The following is a 27,816-nucleotide window of genomic DNA, read 5'->3' as shown; positions in this document are numbered from 1 at the left end:
AAACTATATCCCAGCTGTTTCTTTATTCTCTTATGAGGTCTCTACACACTGTGCTAAGTTCTTTGTGACACCTAGAAGACCAAACCCTAGTGGACAGCCGATGACGGGGCGTAGACACAGGGAGGTCGCCGCTGTGACCGCAGCACCAGCTCTCCCTCCCATGGAGCTGCTGTGGAACACCTGTGGCAGACAACACCTAAACGCTTCGATGGGGAGATAACGTCTGATGGCTGTGATTGCACATGCCTATCGCCCCGGATTTGCCAAAACTGCAGCTGAGGCGGTATTGCTTCCTTGTACGGAGTTTGTGCACCATTTCTCTTTGCACCCAGGGGCAAGACAGGTTAATAAGGCCAAGAAGGAGTGGAGGACGTGGGAGTGGGTAATAACCAGGGAGCATCAACCTGGGGGGGAAAAGGAGGAGGGCTGAGGATGGAGGGTGTTCCCTCTTGCTTCTGCCTATGTGTCAAGGGGCAGGAGAAATTTTGAAAGCTGTGAGGAGGAGCTAGTGAGTGGGTTTTGGGGTGTTTCGTACCCCACCCTCCCCACTTGTAGGAAAACCTCTTCACATTCAGAGGTAATTGAATTGGAAGGAGGAGGACTGGCCTGGAAATAGGAGGAAAGCAATTCTCCTGCTGCTCCTTCTCCTGTCTTTTATCTCTTTGCCTCCTGACTCTCCTCCAAACCCAGCTCAGCTGCGCCAAGGTGGCCGCAGCGTGCCCTGCACACGTGCCAGCCATTGGGAATCTGCTTAAGCCACCCTGGGCATCCCAAGCTGCCCTGTTATCCAGCCACCAGTCCTGACCATTGGCACCACTTCTGATGGCTGTAGCCTCTGCTGCCCCAGGGAGCATCTTCTGTAAGCAGCTCCTTTTCTGTCTCCTGGTGAGTAACAACCAAAGGATTAGGGAACTCAAGCATGTCACTACGTGCTTCCTCCCTCCAGTTTGGGCTTGAAAGAGAGTAGGGGTGGCAGTGGAAGGCCAAGAAGATAGACTGGGAAAACAAAAACAAAGCTGAGGAAAATTCAAGGGAGAGTTGAGAGACCCGTGACCTGGGATGGCAGGTGTTTTGTTTACTCTTAACGTGCCCACTGCCTGGATGTTAGAGTTTTTCAAGGGATTCCCCGGTTCAGTCTTGCTGTGGTGTTTTCCCAAGGAGTCGTGGAATGAATTCATTCCTCGGGCATATGGCCCAGAGGTTCTGAGGTTTGCTTTTGCTAGGAGTCATTAAATAAGCTGTCGATATTTTACATGCTTAGTTCCACTCAGCTGAAAAAAAGAGGAAAGGGAGTCTGGGTGAAGGTGCAGTTATCCAGAACGTTCATTGTACCCACCAGCATCTAAGAGACGAGCAGAACTCCTAGTCTGAGCAAGGGGTTTAACCTGAGAAAAATAATAAAGAAGAATGTGACCATCATTGAAAAAATTCTATTAAGTTGGCTTCCACTTGGGTTTTTTAGAGCTTCGTACGTGTGTACTCAGGTGCTGTTTTTCTTTGGTGGGGATGAGGGAGAAGGGTGCTGGTCCCATATCTGCATCTGGCATTTCTGAGCCATGAATTTCCTCTTTTTTTCTGCTCCACTTTGGCAAAATCCTTTAGCTTCAAAGTATATTTTAAGAATTTAAAGATTTCGCTGTATGGGGGTAAACATTTTTTCCATATAAATATGTGATGCAGGGTTGATGGTTAAATTCTCATTCTGCAACTCCCTGGGGAATGGGAGGCAGACAACAACCTCAGAGATCACCTTAAATTAAGTATTAGGTAAAACTCGGTGAAGGCTTTCTGTGGGATTCATCCAGATTTCTTTTGCTTCTGGTCTCTGCTGTGTCCAGTCTCCTTTGGTTCATCCCTTGCCCATCCATCCTTAACCCCCATAATAGCTAAAAGGGTGTCTGACTCCAGCTCCCTCTAAATCATTACGCTGTTAATTTAACTTGAAGACGGGAACAGTACTTCTGGAAACTTCCATTGGCTCTGCCTACAGAGCCAGAAGCAAAGAAGTGGGGTCTTAGGGCAGAAAGGAAAGATCTGTATAGGAGTTGGGAATGTGACTATATACTATGAGAATAATGTGTGTGTGTGTGTGTGTATATAGGTTAAATATATGTATCCATACACACACATATATATACACAGAGACTTGTGCATATGTATACATATTTTATCAATTACAAAGTACTCTTTCCACATCATATATTTAGATCATTACTAATAGAATTCTTTATGTTCAGAAAGTTCTTGGGATATAATTTAGTTTTTTCTTTGGCATTAGGAATAACTATATTAAAAAGTCAAATAAATAAGCATGTCTTATGTTTTAAAAAAGTGGTTATTTAAATTAAACTGACTATAATTCCATCAAATTCATTCTGCAATTATTTGTTAAATACCTACCATGTGTTGAATACTGGGTTTCTAACAGAACAAGACAGGTGTGGTTTTCCCCTTTCATAGCTTATAAGCGGATAGAACAGAGGCTTGGAAACAGAAAGAGCACTGCACGACTGTATGATTAGACTTATGCGACATTCCAGGAAGGGAAATATGGGGATGTTGTGAAAACATATAACAGGGAGGCTTAAAATAAATAAGTAAATATAATTAATTAATTAATTAATTAAAGTGATTACAAATTGATTTTTCAAATTCCAGTTTTTGGTATTTTCTGCATAACAGAGCTTTTGTAAAATTACAAACTATTTAAATAGACTGACAAAATATAGCCAATGCAATTGAATTGAGTTGGAAATGAACTACACACTCTGAGTATGGACGATAATGCACTCCTCTTTCTTTCTCCCAAATAATACGTCCCATAAAACTACAAATATGTTCTCAGAAAAATTAATCATAAAATTGACCTGTTTCTGGGAAATCTAGATCTGTGCTATCTTATATTTAAGTAATCAAAAATCAGTCATTTTGATAAACAGAAAGGAAGCAAATAGATACAAAATGCCAAAAAAAAGAAGCAAATTATGTTTTAAACGTGTCAACACTTTTAAACCAATACATTTTTTTTCCTCAGATAGTCTATCTTCTTTCCTTTAACTACCTAGCTTTCTAAAACAATAGCTATGCCTTGAATTTAGTTACTGATCTTTACTCTGTTGACAGCTACTTTCTATATTTTGAATTATATTTCTTTTTAGACGAGTTCTTTGATTCAAGACCATTTAGACTTTCAAGGTTATGCCAACCATTTCCAGGAGCAATCTGAGATGAGGGAAGTTTTGTGGGTGTTGTTCTTTACGAGGTTAAAAAAAAAATCATCATGGTTTCTAGCCTTAATCAACTATAACCTCAAATTGTGTGGGAGTATGGAAATGATGATTTGTGTACAAATATGTGATCATTAAATTCCAGAGTTAAGTACTTTCTTCATGCTAAGAAATCAGTGTGGCATTTATGAATGGACTTAGAGATGACAATCTCTATGTAAAATCAATTGTTTGTAACCCATTTTTAAAAAATAATACGATACGATTTGGGTTCTAAGAACTTCTGTTCATTTTAATTTCTCATTAATACTAAATGACTGTGGTGCCCCCAAAGCCACTTCCTTTGCTTTTCCCTTTTAAAATGAACATGGGAGGAGCACCTGGGTGGCTCAGTGAGTTAAGCCCCCACCTTTGGCTCAGGTCATGGTCTCAGGGTCCTGGGATCGAGCCCCACATCAGGCCCTCTGCTCGGCAGGGAGCCTGCTTCCCCTTCTCTCTCTGCATTTCTCTCTGTCTACTTGTGATCGCTTTCTCTCTCTCTCTCTCTCTCTCTCTGTTAAATAAATAAATAAAATATTTTTTAAAATAAAATAAAATGAACATGGGAGCGCCTGAGTGGGGCAATCTGTTGAGCATTGCTCTTTTGGTTTGGGCGGGGGTCCTGATCTCAGGCTCATGGCATCAGGATCAGACTTGGAGTCTGCTTGAGACTCTCTCTCCCTCTCCTCTGTCCCTCCCCATCCCCACCTTCTCTCTCCCTAGAATAAAATAAATAAATCTTTAAAATAAAATGAATATGAAAAATATGAACGGACTAGAAGATAAATTTGTTTCTGAAATTGACTTTTTTTATCAATAAGACAACTGTAATGTGGAAGTCTGTGATCAAATATAATTCCTGATTTTTTTTCTTTTTTTCTTTTTTTGAGGTTTTAATATTATCTTGTGATGCTTGTCAGAAAATTTCTCTTCAAGTTCCTTCTCATCTTCAGGCTGAAACACTTGTAGGCAAAGGTGAGAAACAGCATTAAGAATTTCATAGTTTTAACTGCTACATTTAGCTTCAGGCTGCTCTTGTAAAGTTTGGGATAAAGCCCTGTAATAGCTACTTGGCATTAAAATCCAACATAAAATGAAAGATGGACTACTTGTGTTTTGGTAGTGATTAGGAACAATTAAAGTACCACGTTAGTTGTATACTTTTCTTGCCAGAAAAATTAGCAAACATCAAAGGGCTAAATGAGTTTAGTTCAGACTAATGAGGGCATGAAAACCAGAGGCATATTTTAATTCATATCAACTAATCTGTTGCCAAAATTCCAAAGCCAATGCTCTTTAATTGATTAGATATAAAACAGTTGTGTTAAAATTTAAATGCCCCCCCCAATAATATTTGTGCTTGAGGTTGACTATAATGAACAAGTCCCCCCACAAGAATTTATATGATTTGTTACATGGAATAGCTTGTGAAAGTCAAATAAAATTTCACTATCACAGCCATCCTTCAAGCATAGGTTGGTTGCTCTGAGTCCAAGGGTCAGATTCCTTTCATGAGGATTTTCTTTGGCCTTAAGTTTACACCTTGAATACAAAAGTGGAATCCCTTCCAAGGCAGACATCATTTTGGCCTGTGCTTTGAAATTCTAAATTTAATCCATTGCCTTAAATCTTCTAAAAGTATGTAAAAGAGAATACAACCTATACTCTATAGACATATAGCAAATATGCTAAATATGTTAAATATGAATCTATAAAGGAAACATTTTGATAACAACCCCATTATATACCAAGTATTACTGAAGTGTAGGCTGGTTTTCTTTCTTTTTTGCAAGACAGCTTTAGTTATCAAAGATGGTTGCAGACCTGTTTCAAATCTGAGACCATACCAGTAACACTACATATAAAATGATAAATTTGTATGTCTATGTACAAACCCATAAGCAGGAGTTAAAGTGAAAACAATAAATCCAGGGACAGTAACAAAATATTTTATATCTCTTCACAAATTAATTTATGATGAAAATAAATAATGGAAACTACGACTCCATTTATTTAATTATTTAATTTCCATGGCCCCTCAATTTTATAGTAATAGATACTCAACAGCCTCCAGCGTCACCTCACTCTTTCTGCTTCTCACGGACTGTCAGTTGTCATTCCTGTAAAACTTGTTCTATTCCTGTTTTATTTTACAAATGGCTGCCACTGTCTTCCCTGCAGTGAATCTGAAGGAATGTTTCCCATCCACCAGTCTAATCCTGTCCAGCGACCCTGACTTCAGGATTCTAGAAGATGGCTCCATTTACACAACACATGCCCTCATTTTGTCTTCTGAAAGGAAGAGCTTTTCCATTTTTCCTTCAGATGGCCAGAGCCAGGAACAGAAAAAAATAGAAATTGTACTGGATGTGAGAGGAAAGAAGGTATACGCTCTGCTTACAAAAGGCCTTCATTTCATAGACTTCGTTCCCCACCAAAATCACAGTTCCTGAATGCTTGCTTGTGTGTTTATTCCCCTTCTAACTAACCTGTGCAAAGACTAGACTGTTTCAGGGAGTGGTAGAGCTATCTACAAAGTGGTGTAAAAATGAACAGCTCTGGGGGCGCCTGGGTGGCTCAGTGGGTTAAAGCCTCTGCTTTCAGCTCGGGACATGATCCCAGGGTCCTGGGATCGAGCCCCGCATCGGGCTCTCTGCTCAGCGGGGAGCCTGCTTCCTCCTCTCTCTCTGCCTGCCTCTCTGCCTACTTGTGATCTCTGTCAAATAAATAAATAAAATCTTTAAAAAAAAAAAAAAAATGAACAGCTCTGCAGCCAGGGAGCAAGGTCAAAATATCAAAGGTTTCAGATAGTGCTTTGAGTTGTTGCGATTAGCACAACCAACCTAAGGAACAAGCAGGGGTGTGTCTAAAACTCAGTGAAAACTGAGTCAGGTTGTCACTCCACCCTGAGTGGCTTTCTCCCAAGTGACTGTGGGTTTCAGTCGCTTTAAAGAGGTTGTCTACAGCTTACTCCTGCCATAATAAAAAATGCCATGGGGTCCCTCTCTTCAGAGAATGACGTGTAGCCAGTCCACAGGACTGGCTGGAATGTCCTGGCTCTAGACTCATTCATGTTCTTGCCGTGAGTGGTAGTGATCAAGAGGTGGGAAGGGAGAGATTGCTGAAATTCACAGAAATCTCACTTTAAGCAAAGTCTGCACCCTGAAGTAAGTCTTCTGGAATAACTTATGAGTAAGTAATTTAATTTGTGAGAGACTTGCCAGCTATATTCCTTTTGATTATAAGAATTCTTTACCAAATTTAGAATGTGCTTGCATTTTAACATGCATAACACATATTACAAATTTAGGAGGAGTGTTATAAAACATTATTTCATATTTTCATATTATAGTTTCCACATCACATAAAATAAAATATACTTGAACAAACACTGACCTCCGTCTTTGCATAGTTCTACAAACGCTGTAGCCAGTATATTAGCAAATATTGGTTGTACCACACCAAGTGGAATAAAATCAGTTTTAAGATATTTGTTAATGGATAATCTCTGTTTAGGGGGTTAATACTTCTCGAGATGGCATCTTTCAGCAACACCCTACAAATCTCTGGTTGATTAACTGGTTAAACAGAATGAAACTGGTTCTTGCGTGTGTGTGTGTGTATCTTAATATAAAACAGAAACAGATTGGGTATTACCTGTGATATTATTACGTGCAACCCCTATTTATTTTCTTCACATTGGTGTACATGTGAAAATCATGGTTCCTGCTGAGAGGCTGGGCTCTATTTCTTCATCTCTCATCACATGCAGGTTCCCAAGAAGAGGCACACCAGAGACACGATTCTCAAACGCAGCAAGAGACGATGGGCCCCTATTCCCTGTTCGCTGATGGAGAACTCATTAGGTCCATTTCCACAACATGTTCAGCAGGTACATTTTGCCTCATTTGACTTTATATAGTATAGCTTGTTTACTTTTAAAACTTTCAGGGATTTTACCTGTTTGTACTAATAAGGATCACCCATTCACCAGAACTTAAAAAAAAAAAAAAAAATCAGTGTATTTTGTCACTTCCCTCCAGAAATCCTATTCTGCATTTACAAACAAGTTTCATATTTTGAGTTTTTGATGCTTTTAAATCTATATCCAGATTCTCCTGAATATTCCACCAGACTTCACTCTTCTTTGCTCAGAGGACATGCCTATAGATTTTGCATAATTCAATTGTCCCCTTAATTCACACTTACCCTCACAAAAAAAAAGACCGGTATTTTTGTTTACCAAAAAGGAGATGTCACTGCCAGCTAGCTGGAGTGTAATAATAGGCCAGCTTTGAAATTAGGTCTTAATGGTGGGTGGGAGGTTGCGTTATTTTTAATTTTTTAAATCAGAAAAGTTTCCACTTAGAATAACTCAAAACCACTGAAATTGTTACTATATTTTATATAGGAGTAAGGATTAAGTGACTAGAAATTGTGAAGGTATGTTCAACTCCAAGATTTTCCATAAGTATGCAGAGAATTCAAAAAAATTTAGGATCATATAGATGATCCAGTTTGTGGCTTTGCACGTTGCTGAGTATGAATAAGAGCTTGAAAAATATGGGATGATGCATAAAGAAGCAGGGGAAGGAAAGAATAGGTGAATAGAAAAGAAAGCAAGTGATAAAAGTTAAAGCATCACAGCAGATCAGGTTGAAGGTATTACCATAGCATATTTGTTATTTTACTAGATCGTCACTTATGTTACAGGTCCAGTCTGATGCCGCACAGAACTACACCATCTTTTACTCCATAAGTGGACCAGGAGTGGACAAAGAGCCCTTCAATTTGTTCTACATAGATAAGGACACGGGGGACATCTTTTGTACCCGAAGCATAGATCGTGAGCAGTATGAACAGTTTCCAGTAAGATTATTGGATTATTCAGAATTATTTTTTCAGTTACAGTTTCTGTAATTTTAATACAGCCTATTTACATATTAGAAAAATTAATCATTTGATTTAGTATTTTAAATATCATTATAGTATGATGTAAACTTAACATTTCTATTAACACAATTGATGAAGAAAGATAATGGATATCATAAGGGGAGAAAAGCTCTATAGAATAAAATGACAGATTTTAAAGGACAGGCTTTGATCTGTAGAACCCTGGGACAACAGTGGTGAATTTTGTTGAGTTTGTAGTTCCTTATAATAACAGGTTCAATTATTCTCCACCTGACTGTACATTATAAATCACATGAGAACTTTTTAAAAAATACTAATGCTTAGGTCATTTCCCAGAAATTCTGATTTAATTGTTCTGGGATGGGACCCCAGCAACTGAAAATTTGAAGTCACCCAACATAATTCTAAACATATCATAAAACTGAGGTTCACTGCTTTCACCTCTTGAATAATATTGTGCTTCTTTTCTTTTTTTCTCTCTGACTATCCTTCAGCCATGAGAGCCTTGGATATCATTTTATTTCTTTAGTAATCTGGAATAAGTTACCAATTTCTCTTATTTTATCTAATTTGACCCAAAGTAAAATTCAGCACTTCAGAAAATTAAATCCTTTCTTTTTTCTGTTTCAAACTTCACATATCTCCTCAGTGTTCTGAGGTCTAACCTGACATACAGAAGAAAATCACAGTGAGTTTCAGGGAGATGGTGAGTTAAATTGTTTAAGTGCTTAGATTCTTGAATTAGAAGTGAGTATAATTGAAGGACTCTTTGTTAAATGAGTCCATAGAAAGGAAAGTTATCTCATACTTGGGTAGTCCAGAAATTAACATCTTAGCAGATATCCAAAAGATAAGCAGGGGGGCGCCTGGGTGGCTCAGTCGTTAAGCGTCTGCCTTCAGCTCGGGTCATGATCTCAGTGTTCTGGGATCGAGCCCCAAATCGGGGCTCAGCCGGAAGTCTGCTTCTCCCTCTCCCATTCCCTCTGCTTCTGTTCCCTCTCTCTCTCTCTCTGTCAAATAAATAAATAAAAATCTTAAAAAAAAAAAAGATAAGCAGGAACTGGTAGCCACACAAAGGCAGCCATGAAAGAAGTGAATGACTAGGGTTGGGGGGGGTGGTGGAGACCCTGTCCTAAGGATGTTAAAGCACTAGATAAGGTGGTGAAATTTTTAGAACATAAATGTCCCACTTTAGGGATTTCATAATTAAATTAAATGTTTGGATTAGAATGACCTATTGTCCTTATATTTTAGCTCCCACCCAAATTCTCTGAATAAACATACTTTATTCATAATAATATCAAATTATTACTTTAAGAAATAGCTCACAGGGGCACCTGGGTGGCTCAGTTAGGTTGCGCTTCTGCCTTCAGCTTGGGTCATGATCCCAAGCTCTTGGGATCAAGCCCCACATCGGGCTCCCTGCTCAATGGGGAGCCTGCTTCTCCCTCTCCCACTTCCCCTGCTTGTGCACCCTCTCTCTCTTTGTCAAATAAATCTTAAAAAGAAAAAAAATAGCTTCCATAGATTCTAATAGGAGAGGTATGCTAAGCATCATTGCAAACATTTTGATCTATCAAGAAACCATATCAAGTTGAAAAATATATAGATATTGGTATGTGTGCATGTGAATATGTAAATTCTCTGACCTCCCCCTTTTTAATGATTTTGTTTATTTATTTGTCAGAAAGAAAGGTGGGGAGAGCACAAGCAGGGGGAGCGGCAGGTAGAAGGAGCAGCAGACTCCCTTCTGAGCAAGGAGTCTGATGCAGGACTCAATCCCAGGCCCCTGGGAGCATGACCTGAGCTGAAGGTGTATGCTTAATCAACTGAGCCACCCAGGAGTCCCTCTGCCCCTTTTATAGATCCATTATAAGAAGAAAAGATCTAATACTAGTAGGCACTCCTAAGGAGAAATAATAAGCTGCCTGCTCTGTGTGCTGTAATGTACATCTCATTTCTTATTCTGCTGATAACACCCTGTCTTTGAATTTTTTTTTAAAGCTTTTATTTATTTGACAGAGAGAGATCACAAGTGGACAGAGAGGCAGGCAGAGAGAGAGAGAGAGAGAGAGAGAGAGAGAGAGAGAGGAGGAAGCAGGCTCCCTGCAGAGCAGAGAGCCCGATGTGGGACTCGATCCCAGGACCCTGAGATCATGACCTGAGCTGAAGGCAGAGGCTTGAGCACTGAGCCACCCAGGTGCCCCCTGTCTTTGAATTTTTGAAGTCTTCAGCTGCTTCTCACTGGATTGTTGCCAGAGAACAGAAGGAGAGAATAGTTTTATTTATAAAAAGGGGGTGGTTCCCGTGTGGCACAGTAGGTTAAGCGACTGACTCAGGGTGGTGATCTCAGGATCACGAGACCGTGCCCACCTGGGGCTCTGTGCTCAGCACAGAATAGGCTTAAGATTCTCTCTCCCTCTCCTTCTGCCCTTCACCTCTGTGCTCTCTATCTCTAAAATATATAATAAAGTAAGTCTTTAAAAAAAATAAAAATAAGTTACATTGGTGTGCCAGGCTGGCTCAAGTTGGTAGAGCATGTGACTCTTGATTTTAGGATTGTGAGTTCAAGCCCAATGTTGGATGTAGAGATTACTTTTTTTTAAAAGTTACTTTGCTATTTTTTAACATCTTTTAAAGGACAAAAGAAATAAAATGGTTTGGAATTTATTCTTAATGTTGGGCTTCTGGATAATTTTTATTTCAGAATTACCCATGTTTCTCTAGTTTCCATTAAATCATAGTTAAGATTGAATTGATATCAAGAAATGCCACTTGCAAATTAGTAAGATTCGTAAAGGGAAGTATAACAGCCAGATATAAACAGGATGAAACATGAAATCACTTGAGGTAATGTAGGATGGTAGCCTTCTCTGTCAACATAGAGGTGCAAATTAAAATAATACGTCTTTGTTTTTCCATCAAATTGATTTCACTTACTAGCTTTACATTGGAAAGCTTATTACTCTGGAAATTAGTAGATCTTCATTATCTGCCACTTTTTCTTTTAGGCTTGGACGAGTCACAACCTTCAAGAATCTGTTTCCTTCTCTGTCTTATAGGCTACTAATAGTTGTCTTATCTACCTCAGAGCTGTTGCAAACATTAAATACACAAACTAAATATTGGTAAAATCAGTATGAAAACCATACAGCTCTTTAAAAATATTCTAGTGGTAGGTCACAAAGTACACATTCTCTAGGATTTTGTCCTCAAAACAGGATTTTGATGGGATTTCCCAATTTTTTGCATTTATCTAACCTATATAAATGTTACGTATTACTCAATTATTGTTACTTGAAATAATTTGACTTCATTAATTATTGGCACAGGTTGCCATGGGTCTAATTCAATACACATTCTCATTGTGCTCCTACTCTCCCTCTTGTCCCATGTTAGATTGTTTGATCTTGGCTTGTAAGTATTTTTCTGGATGAATCACATCATTATTGCAGTTTCAAGAGTTTGTCTTAAACCATTAAATTCATCTAATCTTTCAGGAATGTGTATAAGTCCATTTTATTGAAGCTTTTCAAAGAATTCTTGTATAACTAGAGGATTTTCTTCAATAATTCCAGGCTATTCTATGAAAGAAAGCAGTTACAAACATGTTTCTCTTTGAGTGTTGAGGAGAATCTGTATCTTTGTAAATACACAGGGAAAAATTGGTTTCAGGTTAGTCCCTTTCCCAGAGCCTTGTTATCTTGCAACATGCATTTCTTTTTCAGCCACACAGGTGCACCCATTGTCTTTAAATGTATGTTGCTAATCACATTCTATACCCACTCAGCTTTGGTGCCACTGCTCTCCTCTTACCTTTGCCCTGTCTACACTAGACATCTTTCTTTACAAGGTCAAACTCAAGTTCCCACTCCGTTGGCAACTGTTTCCATCTTCCCAAAGAAAGAAAGAAAGAGAAAAAGAAAAAGAAAAGAAAAGAAAGGAAAAAAAGGAAAAGAAAAGAAAAGAAAATTCAGCAAATTGTAGTGGGAAAGGGCTAAAAGAAATGAGATTCTTCAAGCTACAGAAGAATTCAAGGGAGAAACAATATATTAAAAATGCACAAGAAATTTAAATAATACTCTTCTAACTCAGCTAAAAATATGACTAATTTTAAAGTATAATGTTCTATATACTTCTTATCACAATATTCAAGTGTATGATTATTGCTTTCAGTATAAAAGAATGTGAACTCTACTGTAAAACCAGTACTATTATTGAGTTTACCTCAATGACTAAATAAGAAAGTTTTTAATTAGTTTCTCTATTACAGGGACATAAATGGATTCTCCTAGGGAACTAGGCTATGCTTTAAAGTTTAGGTATATTCCTAGTTTAGATCACCCTCTGTAGAACAATGATTTGAATTTTGATTTATTTTGGAGATACTTAGTTCATTATTAGTAAAAACAAACAAACAAACAAACAAACAAAAACAAACAAAACCAGGTATCTGAAATAGTACATGAAACAAAACCACCACATCTGAATCTGTGGAAGGTGAGATAATGATATTAACTTGTTGTTAAACATCAGGAAACATTATTTTGTTAAACTACAAGTGATTGTATGGTGGGAACTAGATGATCTTCATTTCTGATAAAGAGAAGCACTAGTAAGAAGTTTTGTAAATTACAGCAGGATGGACTTACGTTAGATAGGTAGATATTTTAATGCCAATGTGATAAAGTAGAATAATTCATTACAAGTGATTCTGTGGAGAATGTTTATGATATGTTTTTACAAAGGGCCAATTTTTTTTAAAGATTTTATTTATTTATTTGACAGACAGAGATCACAAGTAGGCAGAGAGGCAGGCAGGGAGAGAGGAGGAAGCAGGCTCCCTGCTGAGCAGAGAGCCCAATGCGGGGCTAGATCCCAGGACCCTGGAATCACGACCTGAGCTGAAGGCAGAGGCTTTAACCCACTGAGCCACCCAGGCGCCCCACAAAGGGCCAATCTAAAGGGAAGTTTGTCTTTCTGAAAAGGAAAGATGGATGGAAGTGAGTGGAAAAATCTATTTATTGAAGAATTACCTACTCAGGCACTGTGTTGGGTGCTTTGATATGTCTCAGGCTTCATCCCTAAGGACAGTTGTCATCTTATAGAGACATAAGATGATTTTGTAGTTTTCTGTAGCTAAAAATCTCAAATGGCAGCAGCTTAAAGAAAGAAAAACTCATACAAAATCTGAGAGGAAAGGAAGAGATGGATAGGAAGGCCGAATAGTGTGACATCCGGACAGGATGGTGGTGATGAAAACCACGGTGCTGCTGGTGGGGATGGTGAGCTGGAACACTGCTGTATTTCCACTCTGCATTCAGAATTTATTGGGAATAAGATCTAGTGATCAGACTGGTGGAAATCAAAGTATGAGTTTTCTTACTGACAAAGTCTACCTGGGGGTTGTTTGGGGAAACGCAAATAAGGGAACAGAAAGAACATGGTCATTTCAATACCATCCATCCCAGAGACTGGAGTGGAAGCTTCTTCCCTTCCAGATAAACCATGAAGATGTAATGTTGCCTTTTAACAGGAGCGGGGATTTTGTGATTACTTTGGTAGATGATACAGAGATCACTGAAGAATCTAGTTAGGTAATATCAGGATTACAATTGTGCTTTGTGGAAATGACTCTGACTCTTGAGTGCTGCAGATATTGGAGAAGGTCAGTTAGGACAATTGCAAGAAAGTTGGTAGGATAACATGTAGAATACATTTGGAGTCTCATGAGAATGATGGCATTAGGAATAAAAGAGAGATAACGAGTGGCAGAGACACAGAAATGCCAGCATCTCTAGAACTTGGCAACTGACAGATAAGGCTAATGAAAGACAAGGAGGAGGGAGATACCTGGAATTCTAACCCTGGTTCATTTTGGAAGATGGTTACGGTAGGAAAATCAGGAAGAATTGACCGGTGAATAACTGAGTTAATACAGAATCCACCTTGGGCATGTTTAGTTGGTGCTGTCAGTAAAGAAAATCTGTTTAACTCAAACACTATTTATTGAACACTTATAATGCATAAACCACATAAGAAGAGTACAGAAATAAATTGATGGTCTTTGAAAGAAAAGGACATTAAATCCTGGCCTTTGGAACCAGCATATATCATTTTGAGAAGGCATTTGGAACCTGTATATGATTTTATTGGCACTTTTTTTACACAAGAAATATGTTTATGATAGAAAAATGAGAACATGCAGGTAACCAGAGAAAAGAATTGATAATTGAATCTCTGAAGATCATTGATATCTATTTATACATGTAGGCAAATCCGTAAATAAATGGAATCCTATTTTCTAAATCTCTAATAAAATACTTTTTATTAGCATAACTGGGGGAAATTTACATACAGTCTAACAAGCGGGAAGGCTATGCGGTTAATTCCAAGAACAGAGCAATTCCATTTAGCTGGAATGCACGGTCCTTGGCGGGAGAATCACATGAACGCTGCACAAGGATTGAAGCCATATGGCAGCATTGTCTGTGCTAGTGTATCTTCCATCGCCCAAGTTCTTAGTTACATATTCTTTCATGGATGGCTTTTTAAACATTATGTCTTTTCCCAACTGCTAGACTTAATTTTGTGCATAATGTGTCATTTGCAAACAAGCGGACGGTGCTTGTCTCCCCTTCAGCTCTACGCCTATGCCACAACAGTAGACGGTTATGCCCCGGAGTACCCACTCCCCTTGCTGTTCAAAGTTGAAGATGATAATGATAACGCTCCATATTTTGAAAACAAAGTGACTATCTTCAGTGTGCCTGAAAATTGTCGAACTGGTAAGTTCACCTCTCAGGAAAAAACTAGATTTTTGCTTTGATTAAAATCCTCAGTAATGTTGTAACACAATTATGCAAAAACATTTAACAATGCTGGGGTGTCAAAGATATTCTATATAAAACCTTGTAATCTTTGAAGATCATAAATTCTTCAAAGGCAAACCTTTTTGTGCTCATTTTTGCTATGTGTAGGTACAATGCAGCTAATATGGGAAGTTACCAACTTTATTAGATTAATCCACGATGCATATATGTGTATTACAGACAAATGCTATTCATATATTCTATTTTAACCATGTACATAGGCATCACAGACACATTCATAAAGCAATAAATAATTGGAATCTTTACAAAGTTTCAAGACGTTTTCAAAGACCCAGAAATAAATCATCTCATGGAAATGTTTATCTGACTTATAACAATATATACATACATTTACTTGGCATATTTTCCAAACAAATTTAAAAAATGACAAACCAGTTTAATGTTATAGACAGCCAAGATTGTGACCTAGGCACAAAAGTATCCATTTTATTTTGAAAATAAAAAAGTTACAAGAAATGCCTCCTGTATTCTCTTGTCATTGGGTCTGCATGCATGTTTAACATTGTTCTTTCATAATTCTTGATTTGCTAAAGTAACATTTCTCGTACTCTTCTGGGCTGTAAAGCTTGTCCAAATGATACTCAGATTGCTATACAATGTTTGTCTTACATATATTAATAATTATTTGCATATATTAACAATTCAGCAGATTTATTGAAATATCAAGGTATAAATTCTTTGTTATCATATTCAAAGCTGTGCTATTCCTCTCATAACATTATCAAGTTGTGCCATAAAAGAAGTGAGACATGCAAAGAAGATCCCATCCAAAAATGACCTGTGAACTGGGGTGGTGGGTTGGAGGGAAGAATTGGAAGACCACGCTAACCAAGGGTGGGGTGGATGTTCTCAGACATGTGGAATATTAACCCTGTTATTCAGAATATCCACATAATTAAGGGGAGCCTGGGGTTTGGAAGAGCATTTAAGACACTCCACTTGTTTGTAAAATCAATATACTTGTCATTTTGGGGAGAATACGCTACAATCATACCTTGTTTGTAATTCAGTTTTATGGCTCTTTAAGTTGTTGACAATATGGGATTTTTCTGAACAGGAACTTCAGTGGGACAAGTGACTGCCATAGACCTTGATGAACCAGACACTCTCCATACTCGTCTGAGATATAAAATCTTACAGCAAATCCCAGATCATCCAAAGCATTTCTCCATACATCCGGATACAGGTGTCATCACCACAACTACACCTTTACTGGATAGAGAAGTAATGAACTGATTAATTAACTTTAGAATCACTAAACTATACTTATACTCCTAATGAACTCCCAGAGGAGTCTGGCCACCTCCCCAGATTGTTTCCATACAGCCTGTGTTTGGGCTTCTCTGGATACCTCCTTTGTGTCTAAGGAGATTTGGGGAAAGCACAAGGTATTGGGCAAGTTCTCATGAAGATCATTGACCTGATGTGATGTGTGGATGCAAAATAGCTTTAAATTTTGAAATTTTATGGTAGACATATCTGGTTTCTATTGTACTGACTAGCCAATCTCTTATTCTTATTTATATTTATATATTTTTAAAAAATCAAAAAAGAACGTAAAATAATGAGAGCCTATTCAATGGCAATGAGAATCACTAGCTATAGGAAATAGATGTGTTCATCAATGTACCTTTTTCTTTCATTTTTTTCTTTTTTCCAGCATTGTGATACATACAAGTTAGTAATGGAAGTGCGAGACATGGGGGGCCAACCTTTTGGTTTATTTAATACAGGAACAATTACTATTTCACTTGAGGATGAAAATGACAATCCACCATATTTTACTGAAACTTCTGTGAGTATCTCTTTGTATTCATTTACCTAGGTTCTTTCACTTTTTCAAAAAAACACACAAAGAATTTGGTAGTTCTGTGAGATTCTATATTTTGGTTTTAAGAGTGACCACTTACAGATAACATGCAAAATAATATGATTTCTGAAAAAATAATTGAAGAACCAGTTATTTCTAAATGCTAGGAAAAAAAACTACTCTCTTGGCTATCAAAGGGCTGCTTAGCCCTTAATGTTGTTCATATATTCACCAGTCTCTTGGATGCCAACTTCTATTATTGGATGCCTTGGGTTTAAATTTATTTTATAGAGTACAGGAAAAGAGGTCCTCTCTCTCTGGTATCCTTTGTACTTCAACTTCCTAAGATGAAAAAGAGACTAGCTTTATATCCTCTGCTTTGCTGGGACAGCAGTACATACAGTGTGGACCTCCCATTATCTATATGCAGATTCTCCCAGCATCATGTATGAGGGAACTTTCCCTTAGGAAGTACACAGTACAAGATATATATATAGGAAGATACTTCCAGGAAATGGCTCTTCTTTCCTGAACTTTTAGTAAATAATAATTTTTTCATTAATCTGTACCAGAGTACAAGTTAAAGAAAAGAAAATCTCCAGTGATAGGCACGTTCATACAATATTTTATATGAATCCCTACACCTTGTAAAGATATGTTTATCCCATAGTTTAGAGAAAATGAAAAGTCAGTTAAGTGACTTGCTTACAATCTCATACATATAGACCATGTAAGAGGAAAAACTGGGATTAGAATCAAGATCTGTTGTACTCTAATGAGTTATCATCCTTCTATGAATTCATTTTACATTTCTAGAAGATTCTGGTTTACTACTTTTTTTAATCTTTTAATATAATATGCTTCCGTAACTGTATTTCTTTTTTGGAGGGAAGAGGAAAAAATGTGATTTAATTCCTCAAAAAAGGAAAAACTTTTTCCTTAAAATGTTTGCTAGGGAAATTAAATTAAATTAAAAACAAAAATTGGCATAGTAACAAGTCATCCAGTAATAATAAGAAATCAGTGTAGGTTATAATTATCTATAAATATTGAAGGCTTACTATGTTGATATAAACAGGGCCATAGACTGTAAAAATTGAGGCAATTCAGAATAGAGAAAATCTGAGGGCTTGAGTGATTTCAGAGAAATTTGGAGTTAAGAGATGAATTAGTATTTGAAGAATGGATAAGATTTGAAAAAGAAGTTTAGTAAGGAAAGAAGTAATCTATGCATGAATTTTCTAAGTTCTTTCCAATTTATGATCACATGTTCCTATATCAATTTATTTTCTTTTTCTTTAAATGTAAATTTTAAAGTAGAAAATCATGTTGTTAAAGCTATGAATTTATCATAACAAGGGCAATTGTTTTAGTATTTTACAGAAGTAGAAGAAAACAGAATTGACGTTGAGATTTTACGAATGGCTGTACATGACCAGGACTTGCCAAACACTCCTCACTCAAAGGCTGTCTACAAGATCCTACAGGGAAATGAAAATGGAAACTTCAAAATTAGCACAGACCCAAATACAAATGAAGCAGTCTTGTGTGTTGTCAAGGTAAACAACAACAAAACAATCAAGCAATACTTTAAAAAATACTAATGTACACTTGGGCATTGATTTCTACATATCTATGTCCTATATACTATATATCTCCATAGTAATTTCTGTAAACATATGACTAGAGAATTGCAATGTAATGCTGAAATGATTTACATTTGTTTACTTAAATTTTTTTTATTATTATTATTTTACCCTCATTTTTTCTTAGAAGATGGGCATTTCAAGAACAAAACACATTGTTCTATAGATGGAGAAAACCCAGGCAAAGAAATATTGTATTAGTAATCAAATATTGTTCTTAGAAGGAGTCTTAGGCAGCCACTTGATCTTTAATTTTATGGAACACAAGAAAGAGAGAAATGGAAGAATCACTACTGGACATCAAACCTCTTGCCTTTTCAATTGCTTTCATGCTCTTATTATACTTTTACTTCTCTATGCTATATAACACAGACTATTTATTAACTATATAGCAACTATTGCCATTAATCCTCCTATATTTGAAGTAGCCAGCACTTTGGGATTTTAAAAATACAGTTGCAATTAGTACCACCCAGAATGATAAACTAAATCTGGCTCCTTTTTCCCTTCCAAGTACTAACCAGGGCTGACCTGCTTAGCTTCTGAGATCAGATGAAATCAGGCATATTCAGGGTGGGATGACTAAAGACATAATTGGTTCCTTTCTGAGTCTTTCTATGCATTGCCTTTCCTAACCTCTAACATATTTTCCCTGATTAATATCTTAGGGAGAGTGGATTTTCTTAAAAGCTACAGACACAAGTTGTACTTTCCTCCTATGATTTTTAGAAAATGCCCCTTAAATATTACGTTGCTTATTCTTTTTCTCACTCTCTTTTTCTTTTTTTTTTTTCCTGGAGTTTTTGTTGTTGTTGTTGTTGTTGTTGTTTTGTTGTTTTTTTTTTATCATGGGGGGGTCTAGGTTTCTTTCTCTTGCTTTCCTTTTTTCGTTATCTTGATGGATTTTAGTCTCTAATTGTTCAACCATTGTTTCAACATTCTTTCTTCTTATTCAGCTCACTGAGCACTTTTATTAGGATTTATATAAACTCAAATATGATAATTTTTTTAAAAAGCCCTAAAAATAATGTGCTTCCAAAAGATGCTACTAGATAGTATCACTATAATTTTTACACATACACTCAGAGTAACTGCTCCATTATAGCCAAATCTCATGTCCCAGTGGTCTAATTATTTTATATACTTCTTATAGTCTTTATATACTTCTGTTGTCTCAGTTATCACTATTCTCCCATTTGATAAATTTGGATTTAGTCACTTATTTTGTATTTCTATTAATATTTAAACTTGTAATGAAAAAAAACTAAAGGCAGAATCTTCCCGAAGAAAGGTGAGAAGAGAAATTGGTTAAATCGTCAATAATTTTGCATTTGATAGCATTTCTCATTATAGGAAGTCAACCATTAGTTTTTAAGTACATTAGCACCTGCTTTTGGTAACATTTTATACACAAAAATGATATTCCTTTTTGTGCTAAAATTTGGAATCCTAATTATAAGTCTTCTGTATAAAGTATTATAGATTGACTGATTAAAGTATGTTTATTAAACAGCCATTGAACTATGAAGTCAATCGCCAGGTTGTTTTGCAAGTTGGTGTCCTTAATGAAGCACAATTTACTAAAGCAGCAAATTCAAAAACTCCTACTATGTGCACTACAACTGTCACTGTTAAAATTAAAGACAGCGATGAGGGTCCTGAATGCCAACCGCCAGTGAAAGTTATTCAGAGTAAAGATGGCCTCCAAGTTGGACAAGAATTGCAGGGATACAAAGCGTTGGATCCTGATACACGCAGTGGTGAAGGCTTAAGGTAAGGTATTCTTCAAAATGATATGTTTTGAAATTATGTCCGCCCTTTGGTTTGAGCATTTACATTTGATTTTTAAAAATTAGGTATAAGAAGATAGGAGATGAAGATAACTGGTTTGAAATTAATGAACACACTGGTGACTTGAGAACTATAAAAGTACTAGATAGAGAATCAAAATTTGTAAAAAACGACCAATACAACGTTTCTGTGGTTGCAATGGATACAGGTAAGTGCAATTTTGTAGAAATAGAGGATATATTTTTAAGGAAGTCTTGGGGTGAACTTTGTTTACTTTCATATCAAAATTTAATGCAAAACAGATTTGTACAGATTGCTCAATTTGTTGGAGACCACCCAATGTCAGCTCCAGTGCACCAGTAATGGAAACTAGGAGAGGACCAATGGCCAAAGACACGGTGGCATCCTCTAGGATCTCCATTGTTTTCAGGAGTACATACTTAGATGTTTATGGCTTGAACTTCCTGAAAGGGTTTAGTCCTTCTAAAACAACTGGGTTCAAGGTAGGTCTGTTTGAGCCTTTCTTAATGGACGTATCCTATTTCCTAAGAAATGGTCAAACAATGACTAAGTCTTTTGCTGTGGTTTGCAATCCTTCTCCAAGGTTAGTTAATTCTAGAACTTATCTAGTGAAGAAATGTCCTTCAAAAGTCATAAAGTAGTCATTTCCAAATCCTTCTGAACGTACACTCCTCACAGTAGACGACTTTTGAATGTGGACCATTGTAATGTCCAACAGTTTTGTTTGTTTTGTTTGTTTTGCAATGCAAGTACCTGCCTGACTTAAGCTTGGATTGCTAAGGCATCTGCTTCAAAGATCCCTATCTGGAATAAACTTTACCAAGCAGCCAAGACATTGATTCAGACCACATTCCAGTAGCCCTACCAGCCCAGGCTCCTTTGTTTTAGAGATCTTGATTTCAGTAACTGACCCCTGGGGCAGCTTGTTTTTTCACTTCCAAACTCTTTAAATTTCTACTCTTGGGCTTTAAATTCACCACTAAAGACTGGACTCCAGAAACTCTCAACCCCCACTCTTGACCCCAATAAAAGGAGTATCCCAGGCTTGCTTTTTTTCTCCCTGACCCCCACATCCTCTCTGTGTGGCCCCAGAAGTGCCACGTAATTTCCAGGACTTATAAGTACAGTAAAGCTTTTTTCCCCCCAGAGTTTCCTGATAGTTGGGACACCTTGCAGTCATATAAGAACCACAAAGGCCAGTCTAGCCACAAGATTGGTTATCTACAGGCTGAGACCCACAAACAGCAACCTCCCTATATTTACTAGTATGTTTCTGTACATGTGCTAGTAGGTTAACATATGCCTCACAAAAATGCACCAACAAACACTTGAATAGTACTATTTCCATGTGCCCAAAATACTTATGTTTCAACATCTAAAAGAAAAACTAAATGTAAATGTCCTTGTAAATATCATCACTTAACTTGCATACGAACCTCCCTTCCTCTTGATACCTCTCACAGAGACTACATTAAAACTACAGAACTATGTTAAAAGTTCTTTCAATACAGGTAGAAAAAAAAAGCCACTAAAGAATGCAGAAAACATTAGCTGAGAAATAATGTTGCCGCCACTCTAAAACCCTGGATGATTTGCTGCTCCTATAGAAGCAGAAGTGAAAGCAGAGTGGTTCAACAGCACGATTATGATGTCAAAGAAGGACTTATGTTTACTCATTTATTTCACAAATGTTAATAGTCTAGTAAGTTCCAAGTACTAGGCAAGTTACTATAGAAATTAGAATTCAGAAGACAAGTCAAATTCTCACATGATATAAATGAAAGGATTACTGTATTCTCATAAGAGGTTCTTGGTATGACAACTTTCCCCATAAAAGATTGTATGGATATCATAAGTAGAAATCAGTTAAGAGCTGCCCCTCATTTCACAGAAATGAGAAGCTTAGTGATAGGAAAATGAAATATTATTTGAAGAGAAGGAAAATACAGACAATAGAAATAGAAGAAATTAACGTGGTCTTTTTGTCGCTAAAAATATAAGGAAATGAAATGCCAAATCTGAACTGTAAGAGTCTATGTCCCAGGCTCATGGATAATCTGCGTGTGCTCACAAAGAAGTAAAGACATGGATGTTATACATTTTAATGTAAGACCACATGGTGACATCAACATTTTTGTTTATTTTCGTAACCAAAATGAATATATACTTCCAAAGGGCCAAATACATTAATAATTACTTATATTTCCAGATGAAAGTTTAGTTTTGGTGCTCATAAATATTTCAGGATGATAACCTAGACATTCTTCTAGCTTTCTTTGAATCCAATTTATTTACTTCTGCTTCTTGTGTCAGTCTTCTTTGCCAAGCAGATTGGTTTCTGTGCTATCACTCTAGAAAGCACTGTTTCATGTACCCTCTGCCTAGTATAGCACTGCCCGTCCTGTTTGAAATTCAGGTCACTTAACTGTTTCAGATGAATGACAGTGACATCTTCTGTGATTGTTTCCACTCGTCTGTGTTCAGTTCTTCTCTTAATACCTCTTAAGTCTCCTTTCCCTGGGAATGATATGTTAATTATCACAAGTAATGTATCTTTTCTATAAAAGGGTGTTTCCCTGCTTCTCATTTATCTTATGTTCCTCTAACTAGATTAATTGTGCTAATTAACACATCTTTTTTAGTTTGCTGATTTTGAAGTTGACACTTGTATGTCTACAAATTTCACAAATTTCTGGCAGTATCAAAATGTTTATGTTCTATTGCAGATTTCTTATTAGAAGAGCTGTAAAGAAAAAGAAAAAAAGAGCTGTTGCTCTCTTTTATTTCTAGATATTGTAAAATTTGTTTAGATAGAATAATTTTGGAAAAGATATATGCAACAGTGGCCTTTTATGAAGTAGTTAATTTAAAAATAACTTTTAATAAATTAAATAATCAAATAATCACTGAAATATACTACAAGATATGGCTTAAGTGTTATTTCAAAGTAAAAATGGATTGTATTTGCATATGATTTATAGTGGTCTTTATGATAAATGCTGAATTTATCTAATGCTTCAAATTTAGAAGCAAAAAAACGAGAAACTGGATCAATTATTTTTCTGTTTATTTTAGTTTTGAGAGCTTACAATTTATTGTAGTTTATTATCTTATCACAAATGGTAAAATCTAGACATGTTTTTTGAACTTCTTTATCTCTTAAACACAAATCATCGGCAATATTTTCATTTAAAATATTGAGACAAGGTGAAATGCTTTAAGCCAAAAACAGTGGTCATCTGGAGATGAGTAATAGCTCCTATGGTCAAAAACATATTTATTGAATTAGGGGAAAGGTGCAAACTTATTTTATGGTTTACTCAACAAAGTTTTTTGCAAAGTATAAAACAGTAATTGCATTATGTTCAAGGTGTTACTACGAAGTTATAAGTTAGCCAAGAAATGCTAGGCAGAGCATTAGGGTCTCAAGACGAATACGACTTAGCTCTGAGGATGATCATGTTCTCAGTTCAGCGAGTGAGTCAATGATGAGCAAAGTGTTCTGAGAAATCAAAGGAGAATATCACTGCCACTGTCTAGAAAAGTCACAGCAAGTTTGAAGAGGAGGAGATATCTGAGCAGATTCTTGGAGGATAACAAAGTATGATCAGGCAAAGAGCAAGAGAAAAGTATTCCCAGAATTGGCGACAGAATGTACCAAAGCAGACAGGGAAGGGTGCACCCAGTGGGTTTGATGAGAAGGTTTACAAAGTTTGGGAAAAGAGTATGTGAGGAAATGAGTCAGAAGAGGAAGTCAAGGAAGTAACTGATGACCTAAAGTGAAGTCTTTGTATATGCAGATGAACAAATGCTCTTCACAAAGTAAGCTGTAAGGAAGCAATTTTATTTTCAAGTGGCTCTTCTGTAGTGACATTGCTCATCATGTCATACCTTTTCGTTTTAAAAAAGCACCTTAAGATAACATCTGATAGAGCTATCAATCTTCAAGGAAGAGTGACATGTCACTCTTTTGTATTTGTAGCAGTGGTATTTGGGATCCCAAAGTGTGTGAAATTCAAGTTCAGACAACCACTAGAAAGCAGATGTCAGCTGTGTGCCACAGAGATGCCAAAAATAAGTTTTTAAGCAAAGAAATATCCTATTTTTTTATTTTTCGTAGATGGCAGATCTTGCACGGGAACATTAGTAGTTCTTTTGGAAGACTTTAATGATCACCCACCACAAATTGATAAGGAAGTGACAATTTGTCAGCATGATAAGGATTATGCTGTTCTGGAACCTGCAGATGCTGATGGACCTGAGAATGGTCCACCTTTTCAATTCTTTCTGGCTAATTCTGCCAACAAACTTTGGAATTTAGAAACAAAGGATGGTATGTAATTATGCTAAATCTTCTAATCAGTGGGAACTTAAGATGGCTGATGGCTTTGACATTCACCTGAGTTCATTAAATAAACATTCATTTTAGGAAATTATTTTATTGATTCCCAAAAAAAGGTAATACCTTGCTTTTTAATTTTTTTTTTTTAAACTTCTCGTTAGTGTTTACTGAACCTCCTTCCACATGGCTTCAAGCTACCAGGACACAGTCCTCCTCCCCACTATACACACACACACAAACTTAATATCCTCTGCTCTTCCCCTGAAGAATCTGGCCTTCACAATGACAGGCTGTTTTGGGAGCTATCCCTTCCCCCAAAACTTTGCAGTAGGTGGGGCACAGCACATCAGTGATAGGAACAACTCCAGTCTTGTTTTTGGCAGCATTACCGGTGTTCCACAGTTTGTCAAGGTCGACAGTTGGGCAGAGGCTCCAGTTCCTGTTTAAGGAGTAATGCCTCACACTAACTTTTCCAAAGCGACCTGAGTCATATTTGTCAAAGTTGATCGGGTGGTGATGCATGCTGCCCGCATCCCCCTGGCTTCCTGGGTGAATCCGGTGCTAGCCCATGTGGCTGTGACTCCCGTGGCCCCCAAATTTCTGGGTCTTCCTCAGTCTGAATGGGGTGTTGGCAGCCCAGAAAAAAGAGCAAAAGTTTTTAAAGCAATAGATAATATATTTAGTCTCTAGTTCCAAATATCTTTTAAAACACATCAATCCATTTTAATATAGTATTTGAGTAATGTTAAGTATAGATAAGTCTAATATAAATATAGAGCGATATTAATTCATTTTTCTGTTTTTTCAAGAAATCAGAATCATTTTTAAGAAATAAAAAGCGGGGGTTGGGGGGGTAGCGGCTGGGTGGCTCAGTGGGTTAATCAACTGTCTTCAGCTCAGGTCATGGTCCCAGGGTCCTGGGATCCAGCCCTGCATCCAGCTCCCTGCTCAGTGGGAAGCCTGCTTCTCCCTCTCCCACGCCCTCTGCTGTGTTCCCTCTCTCGCTGTGTCTCATTCTGTCAAATAAATAAATAAAATCTTAAAAAAAAAAAAAAAGGAAGAAATAAAAAGCAGGGCACCTGGGTGACTCAGTAGGTTAAGTGTAGGTGGGACTTTTGATTTCAGTTCAGGTCATGTGTGCTGGACATGGAGTCAACTTAGGATTTTCTCTGTCCCTCTCTCTCTGCCCCTCCTCTGTCTCTCCCTCTCAAAAAAAAACAAAAACAAAAACAAAAACAAAAAAACCACTAGAGTTTTTCCTTAAGCTAAATTCTGCACCTTTTCTCCCCCAGCCTACCCCAAGCATATCAAGTAAGATTAATATTGCAACTGAAAAGTTTCAACATATATTCCTTTTTTGCTCTAGGTAAAACTGCCATTCTCCGTCAGCGGCAAATTCTTGATTATAACTATTACACTGTGCCTATCATAATAAAAGATAGACATGGCTTAAATGCAAAACACATGTTAACAGTGAGAGTATGTGACTGTACAACTCCATCAGACTGTAAAATGAATATAAAAAATGTGAGAGATGTTAAGCCAAATGTAATACTTGGAAGATGGGCTATTCTTGCCATGGTGTTGGGTTCTGCATTGCTGTTATGTAAGTATAATTATCTAGAATGTGTTAGTTGAAGGCTTATCTAATATTTAAAAATATATATGGTGGTTCTTTATTTAATGACCTTTTATAGCCTTTGGTAAATGTGTCCTTTTAAAATCTTGTGCGTACTATATGACTGGGGGTTTTGATACGAAAGAAACATATCAGTAAGAGCAGATTAAACTTAAACTAATTTTCAGAGCTGTACCCTTAGTTCTTCTAAGAAGAAGGTATGAGACACAGGATAGATCATTTCCTTTCTTTCGAGCTCATTTTTCCACAAGTAAAATAAAGAGGTTGGTTGAGATTCCCTCCCATACAAAACATAGTCTTTTAACCAGCCAAGTTTATGCACAGGAAGAATTAGTGAAGAGTACTTCCAAAATTTGTTTAGCTGTTTATGCTCGCTATTATTAATAAACGTATTTAACATACATCTGAAGACGACTCTAGTGAGGGGTACCTGCCAGCTCAGTCAAAGGTACACATAACACTTGATCTCAGGATTGTGAGTTTGAGCCCCACGTTGGGTGTAGAATTACTTAAAAATAAACAAATAAACTTGAAAAAGAAAGAAAATTGGAATTATAAAAAAAAAAAAAAAAGACTCTCATTAGTGGAAAATGGTCATGGTGAGCCACTGAGGAAAAGTAATGCATGAAAAGAATGTTAAGATTTTGCATTCTGCAAACTTTTTTTCAAGATGCAAAAGTGATGGAAATCATTGCCCACCCTTATCTCTCCTTCCCACTCGCCCTCCCTCTAGCCTTCCTTTCTTTTTTAGTCATTTATTTGACTACAGAACCTATTTGTATTTATAGGCTTTCCACATAGTCTTTACTGTGTCCTAATTCATTGACTTGAGTTGCAGGTTAGATTGGACATGCCCCTTATCACAGTGATTACAATTTCATAAGTGGCCACAGGTTTTAAGTAACTGCCTTTCATGTTTGTATTTATGCCTAATGCCCTTTGAGTGTGTTCTGTATGGATTTGAATTATTAGTAATACTAGCTTAAATTTCAATCAAAGGGAGTTACTATTTCAGTGTGGAGGAAAAAAGAGAAACATTTAAGTTAATTCTGGAGTTGGGAAGAGACCTGTTAACAAACTATGCTCAGTTCATCCTTCTTACTTTTAACTGATTTCTTTCTCATTTAGCCTAATAACATAATCTTAGTAAGACAGAGATGGTCTATATACTCTGTTTTAAATTTCGTAACCCAAAGGGATCTTAATTTATAGAACAAATTCCTTAAAGTTCTGTGAAGAAACTTTTAAAAAATCATGATTTAAATGACCATGAGAGACTATGGACTCTGAAAAACAACCTGAGGGTTTTGAAGGGACGGGGGTGGGGTGGGGTTGGAGGTTGTGGTAGCCAGGTGGTGGGTATTAAGGAGGGCATGTATTGCATGGAGCCCTGGGTGTGGTGCAAAAACAATGAATTCTGTTACACTGAAAAGAAATTTTAAAAAATGATATACACCAGCAAGAAAATAAATACTATTTTACTTAAATACTTTT

At 36.9% G+C, this 27,816-nt stretch overlaps 1 protein-coding gene across 2 annotated transcripts in view; it reads left to right on the top strand.

Annotated features, from left to right (window-relative positions):
- The first annotated feature begins 318 nt into the window (after positions 1 to 318).
- The window catches only part of LOC111142564 (desmocollin 1), a 32,469-nt gene continuing 4,971 nt past the window's right edge, over positions 319 to 27,816 (top strand). For both annotated transcript variants that reach the window (XM_022495835.1, XM_022495836.1), the window contains exons 1-13: positions 319 to 885; positions 4,157 to 4,241; positions 5,448 to 5,650; positions 7,039 to 7,158; positions 7,980 to 8,135; positions 14,824 to 14,968; positions 16,131 to 16,297; positions 16,734 to 16,868; positions 18,257 to 18,442; positions 20,043 to 20,302; positions 20,386 to 20,528; positions 24,462 to 24,674; positions 26,050 to 26,289. In XM_022495835.1, the coding sequence (XP_022351543.1) occupies positions 823 to 885; positions 4,157 to 4,241; positions 5,448 to 5,650; positions 7,039 to 7,158; positions 7,980 to 8,135; positions 14,824 to 14,968; positions 16,131 to 16,297; positions 16,734 to 16,868; positions 18,257 to 18,442; positions 20,043 to 20,302; positions 20,386 to 20,528; positions 24,462 to 24,674; positions 26,050 to 26,289 (2,116 nt within the window). In that variant the 5' untranslated portion in view covers positions 319 to 822. The remainder of the gene's footprint in view (positions 886 to 4,156; positions 4,242 to 5,447; positions 5,651 to 7,038; positions 7,159 to 7,979; positions 8,136 to 14,823; positions 14,969 to 16,130; positions 16,298 to 16,733; positions 16,869 to 18,256; positions 18,443 to 20,042; positions 20,303 to 20,385; positions 20,529 to 24,461; positions 24,675 to 26,049; positions 26,290 to 27,816) is intronic.

This window comes from Enhydra lutris, unplaced genomic scaffold (assembly GCF_002288905.1).
Source record: "Enhydra lutris kenyoni isolate GAN:26980312 unplaced genomic scaffold, ASM228890v2 scaffoldscaffold8, whole genome shotgun sequence".
Taxonomy (NCBI): domain Eukaryota; kingdom Metazoa; phylum Chordata; class Mammalia; order Carnivora; family Mustelidae; genus Enhydra; species Enhydra lutris.
This window is presented reverse-complemented; position numbering and strand designations above follow the sequence as displayed.